Genomic DNA, 19,608 nt, shown 5'->3' with positions numbered 1-19,608 from the left:
TTTAGTTCCAATCGAGGAAGGAGAACTGCAGTAAGTTTCAGAGCCGCCTGAGGCTAGAGTGGACAAGAGGGAGACCCTGCCTCAAAAGTAAATAAATAAAACAAAAACAATGGCCAAATCAGAACTTTTCACTCCGACCCAACACCCCCCCCCCCAACGTCCCGCCCAGGTAGGGTCTTGGTTTAGTCTAGGCTGACCTGGAATTCACTATGGAGTCTCAGGGTGGCCTCGAACTCTCAGCGATCCTCCTACCTCTGCCTCTCCCGAGTGCTGGGATTAAAGGCGTGCGCCACCACGCCCGGCTAAACTCTAAAACTCTGGCAGCCCAGCCATCTGCCCTTTCCTTCCCACCCCATCCAAGCCAGTCTTGCCCACGTCCATCTGACATTAATTAGGCTGGCTTCTTTTTCAGCGTCCGCCCACCACCACCTTGCCCACGGCTCAACCCCAATGTAGGCCACACACCTGCCTGGTGGTTGGTGGCTGCAACAGTCACCCCCTATTTGGTCTCTTTGCCTCAGATTCTCACTTCTCTCCAACTTACTAGCCACTCTAAAGCCACAATTATCTATCAAGTACGCAAATCCCAGCACGCCGTCCCCTACGGGAGAAGCACCTCTGTTCCCTTCTGCTTAAGAACAAACCCAAGCACACGCCCTGACTGACTGGTCCTGACCAGGCCTGCCATCTTCACCGCCTGCCGCTCTGCCAGCCCTCTTCCTGCTGAAGCCACCGGGTTTCCCTCCTCGGCAGGAAGCATCCTTCCAGAACGGGACACACAATCACCTCTGCATCGCAGCGTACAAAGAGCAACTCGGGCTCCTCCTGTAGGATTCTGGGATGGGCTCCCCCTTGCTCCCACTTTTCGGCGCATGCCCTACCAGCAATCACTGCTCTCTCTCCTTCCTGATTTCTTTTTCTTATTTGTGGAAACCTGGCGGGCCTTAAATTCCTGCACTTAAGTGAGCCTCCTGCCTTGGCCAGGACTACACTGTTTATGCCTGATTTTCTATCATTATTGACAGTATTATACCTGGGATGTCATAAGCGTTGAACAAAGCAGTTCATGAATACATTGTTGGTCTCTAGGCTCCATATTCCCCATTCTTTTTTTATTATTTTTAGACACAGAGTGAGAGAAAGAGAGAGAGAGAGAGAACAGGCACACCAGGGCCTCTAGCCACTGCAAACGAACTCCAAATGCATGCACCATGATGTGCATCTGGCTAACGTGAGACCTGGAGAATCGAGCCTGGGTCCTTAGGCTTTGCAGTAAACAGCCTTAACCACTAAGCCATCTGTCCAGCCCTCCCCATTCTTTAATAATGAAAACTCTCCTGCATAACACAGCACGTGCCCAGGGAAGACAGCTCCTTAAACATCTACCGTGCATCATCTCCAAGTATGCTGGTGTGTTACTGTAAGAACTGTTGACAAAAGTCAGAAATGCTTGCTCCCCTTTCTAAGGTGAGGTTAGAGAAGGGGTTGATGGTGCAAACAGTAGTTCATAATGAAACTTAAAATTTACCCATCATTTCAAGAAACACATGACTCAGGGTTGAGGTGATGGCTCCGTGGTTAAAGGAGCTTGCCTGCAAAGCCTGATGGCCCAGGTTTGATTCTCCAGTACCCACATAAAGCCAGGTGCACAAAGTGGCACATATGTCTGGAGTTGGTTTGCAGTGGCAGGAGGTCTGAGTGTGCCCATTCTCCCCCTTTCCCTCTCAAACAAGCATTTCTTTATTTAAAAAAAAAAAAGTAGAAACGCATGACATAAATTCAGGCATTTATTCAATTAAAAATACATGACTAAAAAAATCCAGCCTCAAATGTCTTTTCCCCAAAGTCGGAGGAGAGGAACCATATACTAACATACATGCAGCAAAATCCAAGTGTTTCCATTCTTTGCCATTTGCATGTTTGGATGCCCTTAGCCCAGCTGGCTCTGGCTTAAGAAACCCCACAATGCAAATAACTGCACACAAGGCAAGAAGTCCGTCCAGAGAGTTCACAGACAGATGGGAGTGGCTGCAGCATTCCAGGCTCCTCTGAGCCACGCGAGCCCGCACGTGCAGCGCCTCACACGCCCCCTGCGTGTCTGCACCCATCGGCACCTTCAGCAGCAGCAGCAAAGGCACATCAACTCTTGATCTGCGTTATCCGACCACAGAATAAGGCTGAAGGCCATAGAGTTCACGATCCAAGGTCACAAAGCCAATGGACACAGTCAAACACAGGTGCCAAACGCCTTTATTTCCAGCGCTCAGAATGAGGTAGGAGGGTCGCTGTGAGTTCAAGGCCAGCCTGGTGCAACAGAGTGAGTGAGTTCCAGGTCACCCTGGACTAAAGTGAAACCCCCCCTTTGGGGGAAAAAAGTCAAATCTACGGGTTCTGGCTACCAGCGATCTGCGTTCTTCCTACACAGCGTGCCGTGCTCTGATGAGCAGCTACCAGAGGGCGGCCACGGGAGCAAACGTCACACCTGCACTCATAAGAAAGCCCTTCTGTTAATAAAAATTAAAAAAAAAAAAAAAGAAAGCCCTTCTGCTCCCCTCTTCTCTCACTTCCTTTTGCCGAGGTGTACCGTAAGCGGTGAATCCAAGAACTGGAGAGACGGGTTAGTGGTTAAAGCGCATGCCTGCGAAGCCTAAGGACCCAGGTTCGATTCTCCAGGTCCCACGAAAAACAGATGCACATGGTGGCACATGCGTCTGTAGTTGGTTTGCAGTGGCTAGAGGCCATGATGCACCCATTCTCTCTCTTTCTCTCGCTCTCCTCTGTCTCAAATAAATAAATAGAAATAAAATCTTTTTTTTTTTTTAAAGCGTCTGCCCGACATGGAGGCACACGCCTTGAATCCCAGCACTTGGGAGGTAGAGGTAGGAGGATCACTGTGGGTTCAAGGCCAGCCTGAGACTACACTACCTCAAAAAAAAAAAAAAAAAAAAAAAAAAGATGAGCAGCTCTGGTGAGCATGACAGAAGAGACAGCCGCTCCTCCTTCCATTCCCTCCAAGCATCACAAATTCTGCATTTCTGTACAAAACTGCCAGTACCGTTCCCCTAGGCGGCTGAGCAGGAGCCATCAATCAGCCAGGCCGGCCTCCACAGGCCACAGCTATTCATCCATTCCGCTTCAAGGCAGAGGTGACAGCTCATGGTGCATGCCCCTTGCCAAGCTCACAGCAAGTGCTTTATATGGTTCCCCATGCCCTCCCGTGTGTTAATTCAGTGAACTCGTGAAAAGAATGCACGTTCCTTGGACTTGAGCCCATGGGAGCCGGCATCTCTCTGGGGTACAGGCAACTGAAACCCACCTAACCCCACTCACCTAGTCCTACAGAAGTAAGTCCATGAGCCAAACCAGGAAAGGAAAACCCAGGACTGGTTGTAGAGCATTATCCTGTGATGCACGTAAGTGACTGGTTAGCAGTTTAGTAGTGCTTGTGGGCCGGAGAGACGGCTTAGCGGTTATGGTGTTTGCCTGCAAAGCCAAAGGACCAGGTTCCATTCCCCAGGAACCACGTAAGCCAGATACACAAGGGGGCGCATGTGTCTGGAGTTCATCTGCAGTGGCTGGAGGCCCTGGTGCACCCATTCTCTCTCTGCCTCTTTCTCTCTCAAATAAGTAAGTAAATAAATAAATAAATAAATAAATAAATTTTTAAGTACTTAAAAAAAAAAAAAACAATGGAACCCTGTACCTTTAATCCCAGCACTTGGGAGGCAGAGGTAGGAGGATCGCTGTGAGTTCGAGGCCACCCTGTGACTATGCAGTGAATTCCAGGTCAGAGTGTGCTAGAGTGAGATCCTACCTTGAAAAAACAAAACAAACAAACAAACAAACAAACAAAAAAACCCACAGGGTTGGAGAGATGATGTAGCAGTTGAGGTGCTTGCCTATAAAGCCTATGGACCCATGTCCAATCTCTCTCCAGATCCCACGTAACCCAGATACACAGAGGTGAAGCAAGCACAAGACGGCACATGTACACCAGGTGGCACACGTGTCTGGAGTTCGATTTCAGCGGCTGGGGCCCTGGCACACCAATTCTCTCTCTCTCTCAAAAAAAACAAAACACGAAACTGAGCATGACAGCTTTGAGTCCAGGTGGCGTCACACCTTGGCGCAGGAGTGGAAAAATAAGGTGTGCCTTGTTGCAGGTCAGGTTCAGGGACAGGTGTCGTCCAGGTGATGCAATGCCTCATCTAGAACCATCCCCCATCCCAAGAAACAAGGTCCCTGGAAGGCTGTGAGGGAACATAGGACACCCAGAAGTAAGGTCTGAAAGAGAGTAATACCCTACCCTTTCCATCAGGCAGGCTGTAGGACTTGCTGTGACCGTGACATTGGACTTGGCTGGAACCATAAAGAGGTGACTGTTCTCTCCTCTTATTAAGCATGGCTGCTTGTTAACCTCTTCTGCGCAGACTGTCTCCATAAATGTCAAGTTTAGCCATACCTCGTCATGGTGACTTTCCTGACAAACTACTTAAAATGCCAGATGTGGTGGCCTTTAATCCCAGCACTTGGGAGGCAGAGGTGAGGAGGATCACCGTGAGTTCAAGGCCACCCTGAGACGACATAGTGAGTTCTAGGTCAGCCTGGGCTACAGTGAGACCTTACCTCAAGAAAAAAAAAAAAAGATCAAGGGTTAGAAGGATGGCTTAGCGGTTAAGGCATTTGCCTACAAAGCCAGGGATCCAGGTTGGATTCCCCAGGAGCCACGTTAGCCAGATGCACAAGGAGGCGCACACACCTGGAGTTTGTTTGCAGTGGCTGGAGGCCCTGGTGTGCCCATTCTCTCTCTCTCCCTCTTTCTCTCTCAAATGAATAAATAAATTTTTAAAAATACATAAATAAATAAAAACTTCTTAACATCCTCAGAAGTCACAGAGATACATTTTCAATGTGCAACTTCAGATTCCCCACACTATCATTCTTTATTAGGGGCTGAGGCTCCGAGGGTTGTTCAAAAGGCAGCGCATCATCTTGGACACACAAAACAGATGCCCCTAAACCTAAAGACAAGCCAGAGCCTCGGATGCTTCCCTGACTTGATGCTCTATTTTAAAAAAAAAGCATCACGTGGTGGCGCACGCCTTTAATCCCAGCATTTGGGAGGCAGAGGTAGGAGGATCGCTGTGAGTTCGAGGCCACCCTGAGACTACAGAGTGAATTCCAGGTCAGCCTGACCCTACGGGGCAAAAACAAAACGGTTTCTTTTTAGTTTTGGGGGGGGGGGTCCTAATTTAAAAAAGGACGCTCCAGAGTGAGTCTCTCCTGCTCTGAAGACTGTAATCACAACTCTGAATGGCGCCTTCTGGGTCTCGCCTCATCTTGCTCTCCCCAGAGCAGCAGTGGTAACCAACAGGCGTTTGTTTGACAGCCATAATTTCAGTTTAGTGCCTTAAGGTGCCTGGCTATTATGTTTCTACTTGGTGTTGAAATTTCCATTCCAGGATTCTCACCTTTTACCTTCCCTTCCCTCCCCCCCCACCCCACTCAGAGGCTCTAGATTTCAGAGGCCAGGAAAGGAGGGGTTGCGCAGGGTGTGAGCGGGGTGTGTGTGTGGTGCTCTAGGGCTGGGTGTGGTGTGCGGGTGGAGCCCCACAATGCATCTCTTGTGCTCTGAGATAAGGAACTGCACCCCTTGACAGCCTGAGGCTGGGGACAGCAAGGTCAGTCGGTGGCTGAGCCCGGCACACGGGAGGCTGACCTGTCCAAAGGCCAGAGCGGTTACACAGGTGTTGCAGGGTAGCTCATGGAAACTGGGAACACCAGTGATGAGTGCAGAGGTGCGTAACCTATGATCCCAGCGCTGCGGAGGCCCGGGCGTGAGGAAGAGTTTCAGGCCATGTCTCAAAACACAAAACCACCACCACAACAAAAATTCTGAACATCTGGAAAACAGTGAGGACCTAGGAACTAACTTGAAGGGACATGTACAACCCCACCTAGAAGCAGAGTAGGTCAACCAGTCTCCAAGGATCTTGTGCCATTCATTCCCTGGAACAAAATGCAAGCTGCTGGGAAGATGGCTCTGGCAATACACAGGCTGTTTCATAGCCAGCAAATAACTTCTTGGCTTTGAAAAACAACCAAATTATTGGCCTTCTTAGGATAGACTTCAAAAATACTTTCAGTATGAAGAAATCACATAAGGTTGTAAACCAGAACCCTTGTTTGAGGTAACTCTTAAATGTTATTCTTGTGGCTTTTAAATCCATCTGTTGGGCTGGAGAAATGGCTCAGTGGTTAAAGACACTTGCTTGCAACATGTGACAACCAGGGTTTGATTCCCCAGTACCCACATAAAGCCAGATGCACAAAGTGGTGCATGTTTCTGGAGTTCATCTGCAGTTTCAAGAGGTCCTGGCAAGTTTATTTTCGTCCTTTCATTCCTCCTCTCTGCTTGGCAGTCAGTAAAAAAATATTTTTTTAAAACCCACAAAACTCATCTGTTGGGCTGGAGAGATGGCTTAGCAGTTAAGGATTTTGCCTGCGAAGCCTAAGGACCCAGGTTCAATTCCCTAGGACCCATATAAGCCAGGTGCACAAGGTACATGCATCTGGAGTTCATATGCATTAGCTAGAGGTCCTGGGGTACCCATTCCCTCTCTCTAATAAATCAATAAAAATAAAATATTAAAATAAAAGCTTAGCCAGGTGTAGTGGCACACACCTCCTTTAATCCTAGCACTTGGGAGGCAGAGGTAGGAGGATCACTATGAGTTGGAGGCCACCCTGAGACTACATGGTGAATTCCAGGTCAGCCTGGGCTAGAGCAAGACCCTACTTGAAAAACAAACAAACAAACAAAAAAAAAATCAAAACACTCTCATCTATTCTCATAACATCCATCACTTGTACTTGGATGTTAGACTAGGAACAGAATGCTCTCGAAGCCATGGAAATAGCAAAAAATCAAAGCGCATGGCTTGGTGGGAAGCCTGTACTTCCCCCGTCCTTCACCCCTGCAGACTGGAGCAGGGCTCTGGTGACAAGAGCTTTCAGAAGAGGCAGGAGGCTACCTCACCTGGCAGCTGCTGTCGCCAGCAGGCATCAGATTACCGCTCGGCTGCAACTACACAGGCACCTTGAACAGGGCAGCTGGGCTGTTGTCCACTGTGCCTGCCAGAGAGACGCCTGCTCTGTGCTGCTGATTTCAAGGGTGTCTCCTGTGCATTTTCAAGCAACGGGAGGGCAGGGGTTGTGTTAAATATAGCCATGCTTCCTTCTCTCGTTCTAAGGTCACTTCGCTGACCTTGACTCTAGAACCCTCTAGAACCGAAGTAGAATGAAGGAATTCAAGTGTCACAGGTTGCATATGTGCTGTTCCCCAGAGGCCACAGTGAATGATTCATCATTTTTCTTGCCATGCTAATGAATTTTAGTTTCCTGGGCACAGACCAGATAGTCCCAAGGCAGAAAGCTCGAATGTAAACTCACCTCATTGAGTTGTTGTTTTTTTTTTTTTTTTAATTTTCTTTTAGTTTTTCAAGGTAGGGTTTCACTCTGACCTGGAATTCACTATGTGAATTGGTTATTTTTATTGCATTTTTGTCATTATAATTGAAGAGGTTAGGTGAACACATTACACAGCAAGAAAGAAACCTATCACTTGCCACCTGGCTAGCAGAAACTGGCAAAAGTAAATGTATGACCTAAAAAGAAATTTGTTTTGTTTTGTTTTTTTCCGAGGTAGGGTCTCACTCTAGCCCAGGCTGACCTGGAATTCAGCATGTAGTCTCAGGGTGGCCTCAAAAGTCATGGAGATCCTCGTACTTCTGCCTCCCAAGTTCTGGGATTAAAGGAGTATGCCACCACGCCTGGCTTTTGTTGAACGTTTTGAATACCCACCACAAGGGAGATATTCACAGGCCTACAAACATGTTATGATATATCTTACATACTATTTTTCATATAATAAAGACATAAAGGGCCAGAGAGATGGCTTAGCAGTTAAGGTGCTTGTCTGCAAAGCCTAAGGACCCAGGTTTGATTTCCCTGTACCTGCGTAAGCCAGATGAGGTAGGTGGTACATGTGTCTGGAGTTCATTTGCAGTGAAACCCTCATTCTCTCTCTCTCTCTCTCTCTCTCTCTCTCTCTCTCTCTCTCTATATATATATATATATATATATATATATATATATATATATATATATATTTGCCTTTTTCTCAAATAAATAAAAATAATAATAATGAGGTATAATATCTCACGCCTTTAATTTCCGCACTTGGAAAGCTGGTGTAAAAGATTGCCATGAGTCTGAGACCTGCCTGGGCTACAGTGTTTCAGGTTAGCTTGGAAGAATTACAAAATATAGGTAAACAAATTTTCATATTTTCTTTAAAAGAATAAAGAAAACTACATTTTGCACTTAAAAGGATAAGGAAGGCCGGGCGTGGCAGCGCACACCTTGAACCCCAGCACTTGGGAGGCAGAGGTAGGAGGATCGCCGTGCATTGGAGGCCACCCTAAGATTACAAAGAAAATGCAGTCATGGATAGCTCTTATCCAGATAATGCCATAGAAATATGGTTCACATTCATCTCCACAGGAACTAACAAAGTCACTGGAGCTTAAAAAAAATCTGACTTATGTCTTTTTTGTTTTTGTGGTTTGTAATCAGGGTCTTGCTGTAGCCCAGGCTAACCTGAAACTCACTCTAGCCCAGGCTGGCCTCCAATTCATTTTGATCCTCTATTTCGCCTTCTTGAATGTTAAGATTAAAGTTGTGCGCCACCACAGTACATTCCTTTATTTAATATATTTTTATTTTTATTTATTTATTTGAGAGAGAGAGAAGTAGAAAGATACATAGAGAGACAGACAAAAGACTAGAATGGGTGTGCCAGGGCCTTCAGCCACGGCAAATGAACTCCAGACGCATGCACCACTTTGTGCAGCTGGCTTACGTGGGAATCGAACCTGGGTCCTTGGGTTTTGCAGGCACATGCCTTAACCACTAAGCCATTCCTCCAGCCCTTCTTTTTACGTGGCTATTGGGCTGCAGAAATGGTTCAATGAATAAAGCAGTTGTCAGGTAAGTGTGTGAGTAACTGAATTCAAATACCCAGAACCACTGTGTGTTAGCACAATGGCATAATCCTTATGTACCTAAATTGAGAAGGGAGGTGGAGCCAAGAGAATCCTCCGGAAGATGGTGGGCCAGCTAGCCTGGTATACACAGTCGTGCAAGGAGATCCTGTCTTAAAACAGGGGGAAGGTGAGGACCAACATTAGAGACTGTCCTCTGACCTCCACGTGCACACATGGTATACACGCACGCACGCACGCATGCAGAGTACCTATCCCCTCAATGTCCCTCTCTCACAAGGTTTATTTCTCTGGCTCACACAGGACAGAAAAGGAATGACTCTCCTCCTTCCACTCCAACGTGACCTGCTCCATCACCCCCCAGCGGATGGGGAAGCGTGAGAAAGAAAGCGGGCTGTGACCTCTCACGCGTCACAAACGCTATTCCTCTACTGGACACTCCACAAGCAGCCTTTGAAGAACGCGATCAGTTCCTAGAAAGAGCTCATGGTACACTGTGCTCGAGAAGGAAAGCTTGGAAGACGCATTTTTGACAAAGTAGCATTTAGGCTCTGGTCATCAAACCACCTCAATAAACAAATGAGTAAACCAACCAACCACAGGACCGCACCTCTGTGGTTCTTCAAACAATCGGCTTCTTCCCAGAGGAATCTAAAGAGAATCCTGGAAACAAAGCAGGGGGAGTGAGGATCGGATGGGATCCACTGGCCTAAGGAGGTCACAGTGCCCTTGACTGAACATGGACAGCAAGAAAGGTGTGACCTCATTTTCCATGTATGAATGACAGCCTGAAATAGGCACCAAAGTATGCCAGGCATAAAGCCCAAAGCGGTCAGACAAAGCGTCTTATCCAGCTATCACACAAAGATGCTCATTGAAACGTTTTATATTGCAAAAACACAAACAAGAAACCTCATTGTTTAAACAACAGGGTAACATACAGCAAAGGCAGAAAGGGAGTGTCAGCATGTTCACAAAGTCTGAACTATTATGCTGCCAATTAAAATCCGACTTTAACTTTGGTGGGTTTTTTTGTTTTGTTTTCGAGGTAGGGTCTTCACTCTAGCTCAGGCTGACCTGGAATTCACTCTGCAATCTCAGGGTGGCCTTGAACTCTCAGTGATCCTCCTACCTCTGCCACTGGGATTAAGGGCGTGGGCCACCAGTGGGTTTCAACATGACATATCTATGTGTATAGACATGAAATGTACTTGGCTCATACTCACCTCCTCTATTACCCAGTGAAACACTCACATTCCTGTCATATCTCATTCTAGCAATTGTAACAATTCATATCCGAAATTCTTCATTTACATAAATGCTTCAAGTTTGGACGGTCACATTGGACCCTACCTAATTCAATGACTCCATGGGAAGAGTGAAATCTATGTCTGGCATCAGGAACAAAACAGAAAGCCCATCACGTGATCAAGTGAGAGTGAAAGGATGGATTACTCTGCAGAGTAACTTTCACTTGTCTTTCCAGATCTTCATGGCAAAGTTGCACTGAACTTCTCCCCGCCCCTGCCCTCTCCCCTAGGGCCTCACGCTCACCCAGGCTGGCATGTAACTCCCAGCAATCCTTCTACGTCAGCCTCCCAAGGGCGCCACCGGCCGGCCTTTAACACTTGTTTTTTTTTAAATTGAAAATGCTAATATGTGAACCTACAGTAATTTGATCATGTTGCACAGCCATTGTCTTCTTGGGCTTGTTTGTTTCTCTCTCCCTTCCCCTGAGGACCCTCCTCTTTTAAGGTAATCCTTCCTCAGTTTTGGGGCCTACCGCCTTTTGTCCTCTACTTTGTCCTTAACATTGCAAGGGCTATTAAGTACCTTTCAAAAGGGGAAACTCATCCTTTAAGACAAGCTGGGGCTTTGTACTTGTAAATGGACATTTCAGTCGTTTAAAAGAAATGCACGGTGCTGTTTAAAATACACCCCAGCACTCTGCTTCTTTTCCTGCCAATCTAGTGTCCTGACAGTCGACACTGACTTCTGTGTAGCTTTATTTTTATTTCTAATTTTTTTAAGTGAAGGCAATCTTGCTGGGAAGCAGGCTCCTCCAGTCCTCCAAACTCTGTGGTTCTCTAGCATGGTTCCAGCAGATGTCTTGTTTTGTTTGTTTGTTTGCTTTAAATATTTTATTTATTTGCAAGCAGTGAGAGAGAATGGGAATGGCAGGGCCTCTGGCCACTGCAAAAACTAGACGCATGTGCCACCTTGTTCATCTGGCTTTACCGCGGGTACTGGGGAATCGAGCCAGGGTCATTAGGCTTTGCAGCCAATGGCCTTAATGGTTGAGCCATCTCTCCAGTCCCTTGGTAGCTTTATAGTGACATTATCAGTTATTTCTCACTTGACCATTCTGTACTGTTCTGACAGTAAGCACTGACTTCTGGGTTATGTGAAGTCTCCGCTGTTTCTTACCCTCCTGCCTTGATCAAAAGTTGTACCAACCTTACTAAAATTAGATATCGTTTCCACTTGATATCTGAGGAATTCAGCTCTTTCATGAACATTTTGGTTACAGTTTCCCTTTGCTGACTGCTCGTGATTCTCCTTTATCTATTAAAACTTTAAAGTTCAACAGACAGGGAAGATTAAATTGAGGCCTAGGGCCGGGCGTGGTGGCTCACGCCTTTCACTCCAGCACTCCGGAGGCAGCGGTAGGAGGACCGCTGTGAGTTCGAAGCCCCGCTGAGAATACATAGCCAGCCTGGACTACAGTGAAACCCTACGTCGAAAAACCAAAAAAAAAACAAAATAAAATAAAATCAGGCCTAGGCTGAGATTTGAAAAGCTAGAACTGCCAGGCACAGTGGCGCACACCTTTAATCCCAGCCTCAGGAGGCCGAGGTGGGAAGACAGGGTAGGCCACGGTTAAGTGTGAACCTGAACTTCAAGTCTGCCATTTCGACCTGTATGCTGGAGGCATATGGCCGGCCGAGCCTGGACCTCACATTCATCCCTCAGACATAACGTGCTCACATATTTTAAGCACATACTTGGTGATCAGTGAATGGAAGTGATTAACAGTTTAGAATTTCAGTCTTTAGAAATGGAGTTAAAAGGCTACATATACTATAGTTAGCGCAGTCTTTTACATACCTTTACGTTCACACAAGCATTAGCATCTACAGCCATAGTTATGCTTGTTTAATATTATAAAGCAGACTATTCTATTCCACACAAATTTCTTGTCCAGTGTAGAACTTGACTCCACCCAATCTCTTAAATTACTGCCCTGATAGCAATTTTTTTAAAAAAATGTGTGAACAGCTGGGTGTGGTGGTCCACACCTTTAATCCCAGCACTTGGGAAGCTGAGGCAGGACTTCAAGGCCAGCCTGATCTACAGAGTGATTCCCAGGTCAGACTGGAACTAAAATGTGACCCTATCTCAACAACAACAACAACAAAAAAAAAAACACAAGTGATAGTAGGTTTTGACAATTATGTAATAATATTCCACAATATTTATTTTAGCTTTTCTCTCTGAAACAGCCAAAAATAACCAATAAATAAATAAAAACTATACACAACAGGTGGATAATCTTGGAGCAAGTCAGGAAGCTATGGATAAATGAGATGTAGAGGTCTCTTGGTACCACACCCCCACACCACGCAGAGCTCCAAGATCATCAGTGAGCAATCCGGTCGCGTGCCATGAGGCTCTTTGAGCTCTCTCTCTCAGTGGTCTCTTGCTCACAGCAGAATTTTCACTCTAAAAGTTCTGCCCACATTTTCTACAGAAATCACAAAGTGGGGCTTAGAATCAGCAAGACTTATCCAAGGAACATTTGAAATAATTTTTGCTAGTCTTTTGTCCTTAACGCACCAGAGACTTAAAAAGGGGTGAGATGATTTATTTTTTTATTTTTTATTTTTGTATGTCTTAATCATCTGCGAAGCGTGTGGAATGCTGCTTCCTGTACCTGGTTACTGCCGGCAGACTCCACCTTCACAAAGAATCCTCACTCACTCCCTAGGGTGCCGAGGACCACACCTGCCCCTTCCTCTGGACCCTTGTCTATCTGTTCAGAACTCCTCACCGCCACCCAAAATAAAATAAACACTGAACAAAAGAGCGTTTGCTCTGCTTTGAGGCAGAGCAACGAGGAGGAACGAGCCAATCTGCAAAAAGTAGGTCTGTCTGAGACTTCTGAAAATACGCAGCTCCCATCCCCAAATCGTCTCCCGGGCTGCAGAATGCAACCGCATCCCGCGGGAGGCCTTGCAAAAAACGGTTCCCGTCGGCCAGGCGCAGGGTACCACTGCCCCGTGACTCGGAGAGCCTGCGGCGGTTGATGTGCAATGACGCCACAGGGAGAAAACACGAAGAGGAGAGAGACAAGGACGAGAAAGCAACGTTTCTCTTCCTTACCCGACCAAAGGCGTGGGCGTAAAAAAAGAAATCTTAAAGTAAAGATAGCCAATAGCCCGCTTAGCAAGACACCTTTAGGGCACCACCTTATCCTTACCTAGTTACCAAAACAATGACACACAAAAAAAAAAGAGAAGTACGAGGGGAAAGCAACTTGGAGACATTTTAGGAGAAATTTTCCCACCAGCATCGTCACATCACCACCAGGGCCACCACCGACCACGGGTAAGTAAAATTCCAGCAGTCTCGCTATTGGAAACTACATGTAGTTACGGACTTGAGGGCTACATAATCGCAAATTACATAATGCTCCTGCAAGGGAGAAGTCCCACACCATCCCGGCGTCTGCCTCGGTCTTCCCTCGCCAGAGAAACCTGGGAAAAGTCTCCTGGCGTAGGTGGCAGGTAGGTGTTGGGGTGCCGGCACCCCACGCCCAGGCGGCGGGCTGGAGGATGAGGCCTGGGGTGGGGGCGGCTCGGGGCAGGTGGCTCCCCCGGGCCCGCATCCCCGAGCTGCCGGCGCGCAGGACCGTGGGGACAGCCAGCCCGAGTCCGCGCACGGTGCCCGGTGCCCGGGGACGCTGGGGCGCCGCTGCCCGCTCCCGCCCGCCTGCCTGCCTGCCTGCCGGCCTGGACAGACGCACGGACGCAAGGGGTTCGGCCAGGAGGCAGGAGAGGGCGCAGCCGGGGCTCGACTTACCTGCTCCCCGAAATCGATGGCAATGTTGGTGATGCCCAGGGGCACCAGGAACCGGATCAGGGGCCAGTAGTGCGTGAGCGCCGGGAATTTCACCATAGTCCCCGCCGTGGGCTGACCCCACGCACATCTGCCGCCGCGGGAGGACGGGGCCGGGGCCGGGGCCGGGGCCGGGGCCGGGGCGGCGAGGGGCGCGAGGGCTCGGGGTCCGGGGCTCGGCTCGGGCGGCGGCTCCTGCTCGCGTCGGGCGGCGGCGGCGGCGGCGGCGGCGGCGGCGGCGGCGGCTCTAGCAGGAGGTCGGCGAGCTCAAGTCCATCCCCGCTGGCCTCCCACACAACAAAGATCTGCCGGGAGAAAAAAGAGGAGGGACGGCGGCGGCGGCGGCGGCGGGAGGCTCTGCGGACAGCGGCTCCATTATAAGCGCTCCGGGGCCCGGAAATAAATAAATAACCGCGCGCACGAGGCGCCGCCACCGCCACCGCCGCCGCCGCCGCGCGGAGGAAATCAGGGGCGGGCGCGGAGGCGCGACACCGCCGGCCACCCCGCCCCGCCCCGCCCCGGGCCCGGCGGGAGGGGGACCCGCCGCCGCCGCCTCTCCGCGCCCGGCCGCCGGGGGCGCTGCGGGGCTCGCCGCGGAGGCCCGAGGGCGGGCGGCGCGGGAGGCGGCGGGGCGCGCGCCGCGCTGGGGACCCGCCCGCCGCCGCCGCGGAGAGCCGGGCGGGCGCGGGAGGCGGGGCGCGGGGCACCTCCCGCCGCTGGGCGTCCAGGGCCCCCCGAGCGCGCGCCGATCCTCCGCGAGGAGCCCCGGGCAGCGACGCGAGCCCGGTGGCGGGAGTTGGCGGGCGGGAGCGGGGGGGAAGCGTGGGGCGGCGGGGCTGCGAAGGTCGGGCGCCGCGCGGGCGGAGCCCCGCCGAGGGGAGACGGGCTGCAGGGCGGCGAGCTCGCGGCCGCTGCGTCTCGGGGGAGCCGCTCTGGCTGGGGGGACGTGGAACGGAGGAGGGGCTCTCCCGAGAACGGAGCATCTTCCCCGGGCGTTCCCCGGGAAGATGGACACCTACGGCCCCGGGGAAGATCCGGTGGGCCGGCTGCAGGCACGGGACCCAGCAAGCTCCCTGGGTTACGATCTGGGAACGCGCTGACCGTCTTCCAGCAGCTAGCGCATAATATGCTATTTTAATTTTTATTTATTTTTATTTATTTGAAAGGGAAAGAGGCAGATAGACGGGGGTGAGGGGGGAGAAAAAGAAACAATGGGCATGTCTGGGCCTGCAGCTGCTGCCGATGAACTCCAGACGCGCGCGCCACTTTGCGCATCTGGTTTACCTGTGTACTGGGGAACTGAACCTGACTCCTTGGCTTTGCAGGCAAGCGTTTTAAGCGCTAAGCCATCTCTCCAGCCCAATGTACTGTTTTCTTAAGCCAATTGGTTAAGTCCTGTCTTTAAAATAGTAGAAAGAAAATAAAATCTGTTTTATAATACTATGTCCAGCCCTAATGTTCTTAGCAGTTAGCTGCTGTGCCGAGAAGTTTACCTAAAACCGAACAGTACAAGTCCATCGCGCACCCATGCACACGGCATGATTGGAGGGATAAGGGCATCCTTGTTGGACTAACCCCTCTCAGGGACCTGACCTGAGCACACTTCACACAGGACACATCTCTTAGCAGTATCCTTGCTTGGTTAATGCTCTGCCTTTCAAATTCTTAATTTGTAAGCAAGGTGTACTGGGCTGAGCATATGCACCCTTCCCTATTCATATTACTTTGTACCGCCACCCGCATCTTTTTAGATAACCATAATGAACTGAAGTAATGTATTATAAAAAAGTAATGGAAAGCCGGGTGTGGTGACATACGCGTTTAATCCCAGCACTCAGGAAGCTGAAATAGGATAGTCATGACTTCAAGGCTTGGACTACAGAGTTCTGGGCAGCCTTCCTTTAAAAAAAATGTGAGCGGGCCATGGTGGCGCACGCCTTTAATCCCAGCACTCAGGAGGCAGAGGTAGGTGGACCTCAGTGAGTTCAAGGCCACTTTGAGACTACATACAGAATTCCAGGTCATCCTGAGCTACAGTGAGACCCTACCTCTAAAAACCAAAAAACAAAAACAAAACACAGAGAAAGAAAGAAAATGGGCATGGTGGCACACACCTTTAATCCCAACACTTGGGAGGCAAAGTAGGAAGATCGCCAGGAGTTCAAGGTCAGTTTAGGCAAGAGTTAGACCCTACCTGGAAAGAAAAGTAGTAAAGTATTTTGTGCTTAGGTATGAACCTGTAACCTGTTCCCTCATAATTTTTAGTGTTTTTATTATTGACAACTTCCATAATTATAGACAATAAACCATGATAATTCCCTCTCATTTTCCCTTTCACAACTCCACTCTCCTTTGTATCCCCACTCAATCAGTCTCTCTTTTATTTTGGCTTCATCGTCTTTTCCTCCTATTATGATGGTCTTGTGTAGGTAGTGCCAGGCACTGTGGGGTCATTGTTCCCTGGCATTTAACTCTGTAAAGCTCATATTAGTAGCTCGAAGCTGAAGCTCAGACTGGGGGATCAGTGGGAGTTCCAAACCAGCCAAGCACACAACAGTCCCAGAATACAGTTACTTGCTTACATAACAACGGTGACTTCAGACTGCAGCCTAATGCAGGTATTCCTCAACTATATTGGAAGTATTAAAAATCCCCTTGTTGGCCGGGTGTGGTGGCACACACCCTCAATCCCAGAGGCACAGGTAGGTGGGTTGCCATGAGTTCAAGGCCACTTTGAGACTACAGAGTGAATTCCAGGTCAGCCTGGGCTGGAGCAAGACCTTACCTCAACCCCCCCCCAAAAAAAAAGTCTTAAGCCAGGCATGGTGGCACACACCTTTAACCTCAGTACACGGGAGGCAGACGTAGGAGGGTTGCCGTGAGTTTGAGGCCACCCTGAGACTCCGTATTGAATTCCAGGTCAGCCTGGGCTGAGATCCTATCTCGAAAAAATAAAAAATAGATTAAAAAAATAATAATAATAAATCTACAGATTCTGAGCAAGGCCTTGACAAACAGGAAACTAGTTTACCTGGCAGCTCCATGTAACTCCAAATTATATCACCTATAATTAAAACAAAACTTTGGTAACTGCTTATGGTGTTAAATATGTCAAACAGCATCATTTGGGAAGATTTTTTTTTCCCAGCAAAACAGGAAGTTCTTGTGTCCAAGACTCTCCTCAGGAGTTCCTGAAAGGCGTGTTTTCAAGTAGTTAGTTCATTATTAGTTAAGCATACAAAAAGGGAACAGGTTATTTAAAGGAATTCACTTGGAATGACTCCTTCTCCTGAGCAAATACGGCCTCATAGTTTGCCCAGGCTGTTAGACCACGTCTTTATAGGCTCCTCTCCTTTCCCTCAAAGCCGGCTCACTGCACTGACCTTTGCCTGGCACGTGGGTTGATGAGATCTGCAATCAGTGCAAGACCAGGCTGCTCTCCCTGTCTCTGGACAGGAGCTCCACGCCTCTGCTGCACGTTGCTGCCTGTAAGGGGGCATGGTGGGATAATCAAAGGCCATTATCCTAGCTTGAGTATTCTGTGTGTTTTTGGCTTAAAATATATATATAATTTATTTATTTATTTGAGACAGAGAAAGAGGCAGAGAGAGAGAAAAAAAGACAGAGGGAGAGAATGGGCACGCCAGGGCCTTTAGCCACTGTAAAGGAACTCCAGATGCATTCTCCCCCTTGTGCACCTGGCTTACTTGGGCCTTGGAGAATCGAACTGGGATTCTTTGCCTTTGCAGGCAAATGCCTTAACCACTAAGCCATCTCTCCAGACCCTGTTTTTTGGCTTTTTTAAAAAAATATTTTTTATTTATTTGCAAGCAAAGATTGAGAGAGAGAGAGAGAGAGAGAGGAGAGAGAGATACAGAATGGGCACGCCAGGGCCTCTGACTGCCGCAAACAGACTCCAGATGTGTGTGCCAGTCTGTGCGTCTAGCTTTACGTGGGCACAGGGGAATCAAACTAGGGTTGTTAGGCTCTACAGGCAAGTGTCTTAACTACTGACCCATCTCTCCAGCCCCCTGCAAGTGTATTTTGTTTTGTTTTGTTTTGTTTTTCAAGGTGGGGTCTCACTCTAGCTCAGGCTGACCTGGAATTCACTATGGAGTCTCAGGGTGACCTCGAACTCATGGTGATCCTCCTACCACTGCTCCCGAGTGCTGGGATTAAAGGCATGCACCACCATGCCTGGCAATGTGTATTTATTTATTTTTGTTTTTCAAGGTAGGGTTTCACTGTAGTCCAGGCTAACCTGCAATTCACTATGTAGTTTCAGGGTGGCCTAGAACGCAGAGTGATCTAACTTCAGCTTTCCTAGTGCTGGGATTAAAAGCATGCACCACCATTCCAGATTAATGGTCATCTTTGATGAAAACGAACAGTCTTTTTAAAAAAGAAAAATTCTTAAAACCCAGGCTGACTTGGAATTCACTACATAGTCTCATGGTGGCCTCGAACTCATGGCAGTCCTCCTACCTCTGCCTCCCGAGTGCTGGGATTAAAGGCATGTGCCACCACACCCGGCTTTATTTTTTATCCTTCTTTTTTTTTTTATTGATAACTTCCATGATTATAAGCAATATCCCATGGTAATTCCCTCCATCCTCCTCCCACTTTCCCTTATTTTTTAAAATTATTTATTTATTTATTTATTTATTTGAGAGCGACAGACACAGAGAGAAAGACAGATAGAGGGAGAGAGAGAGAATGGGCGCGCCAGGGCCTCCAGCCACTGCAAACAAACTCCAGATGCATGCGCCCCCTTGTGCATCTGGCTAACGTGGATCTTGGGGAGTTGAACCTGGGTCCTTTGGCTTTGCAGGCAAGCGCCTTCCCTCCAGCCCTCTAGACTATTTTTTATATATATACACTTGTTTTTATCTTATTTTTGATGGTTTCACACAGGCATATGTTTTGAGTTTTTGTTTGTTTGCTTTTTTGAGGTAGGGTCTCCCTCTAGCCCAGGCTAGAACTCACAGGGACCCTCCTACCTCTGCCATTAGGATGAAAGGCATGTGCCTCCATGCTGGGCTTTTAGGGACATATTTGGAGCATAGTCACCCTCCACTACCCTTCCTTAGCTCTCTCCCACATCCACTAAAGCCCTTCTTCCCAGCTAACCCCCTTTCTACTTTCATGTTGTTTTTTTTGGGGGGGGGTATTGTTTTTTATTTTTATTTTTTGGTGACCTGCTGAATTAAAAGAGGGTTGCTGGCATTCTGTGAGCATGGGTAGAGGGTACTTACTAAAGCAGTGTCCTCACCCCGGAAGAAGATGACTCCTCCTCCTCCTGCAACCCCAATAATTTCTGTAATAGTACGTCTAAGGGGCCGCACGGATATTTCAAACTGTGGTTCTGCAGCAAGGAATGGGGAGGAATTCTACCTAGTACCATGGAGTGACCCGCAGAGTAGTG

The 19,608-nt window shown here is 48.6% G+C and overlaps 1 protein-coding gene across 1 annotated transcript in view; it reads right to left on the bottom strand.

The window, feature by feature from the left end:
* The window catches only part of Ankh (ANKH inorganic pyrophosphate transport regulator), a 157,716-nt gene extending 143,404 nt beyond the window's left edge, over nucleotides 1-14,312 (bottom strand). The window contains exon 1 of the mRNA XM_004652537.2: nucleotides 14,148-14,312. Coding sequence (XP_004652594.2) covers nucleotides 14,148-14,243 — 96 coding nt within the window. The 5' untranslated portion in view covers nucleotides 14,244-14,312. The remainder of the gene's footprint in view (nucleotides 1-14,147) is intronic.
* Between the last annotated feature and the right edge of the window lie 5,296 nt (nucleotides 14,313-19,608).

This window comes from Jaculus jaculus, chromosome 13 (assembly GCF_020740685.1).
Source record: "Jaculus jaculus isolate mJacJac1 chromosome 13, mJacJac1.mat.Y.cur, whole genome shotgun sequence".
NCBI lineage: Eukaryota > Metazoa > Chordata > Mammalia > Rodentia > Dipodidae > Jaculus > Jaculus jaculus.
Note: the sequence above shows the minus strand (reverse complement) of the source record. Positions and strands in the feature narration are given on the sequence as shown.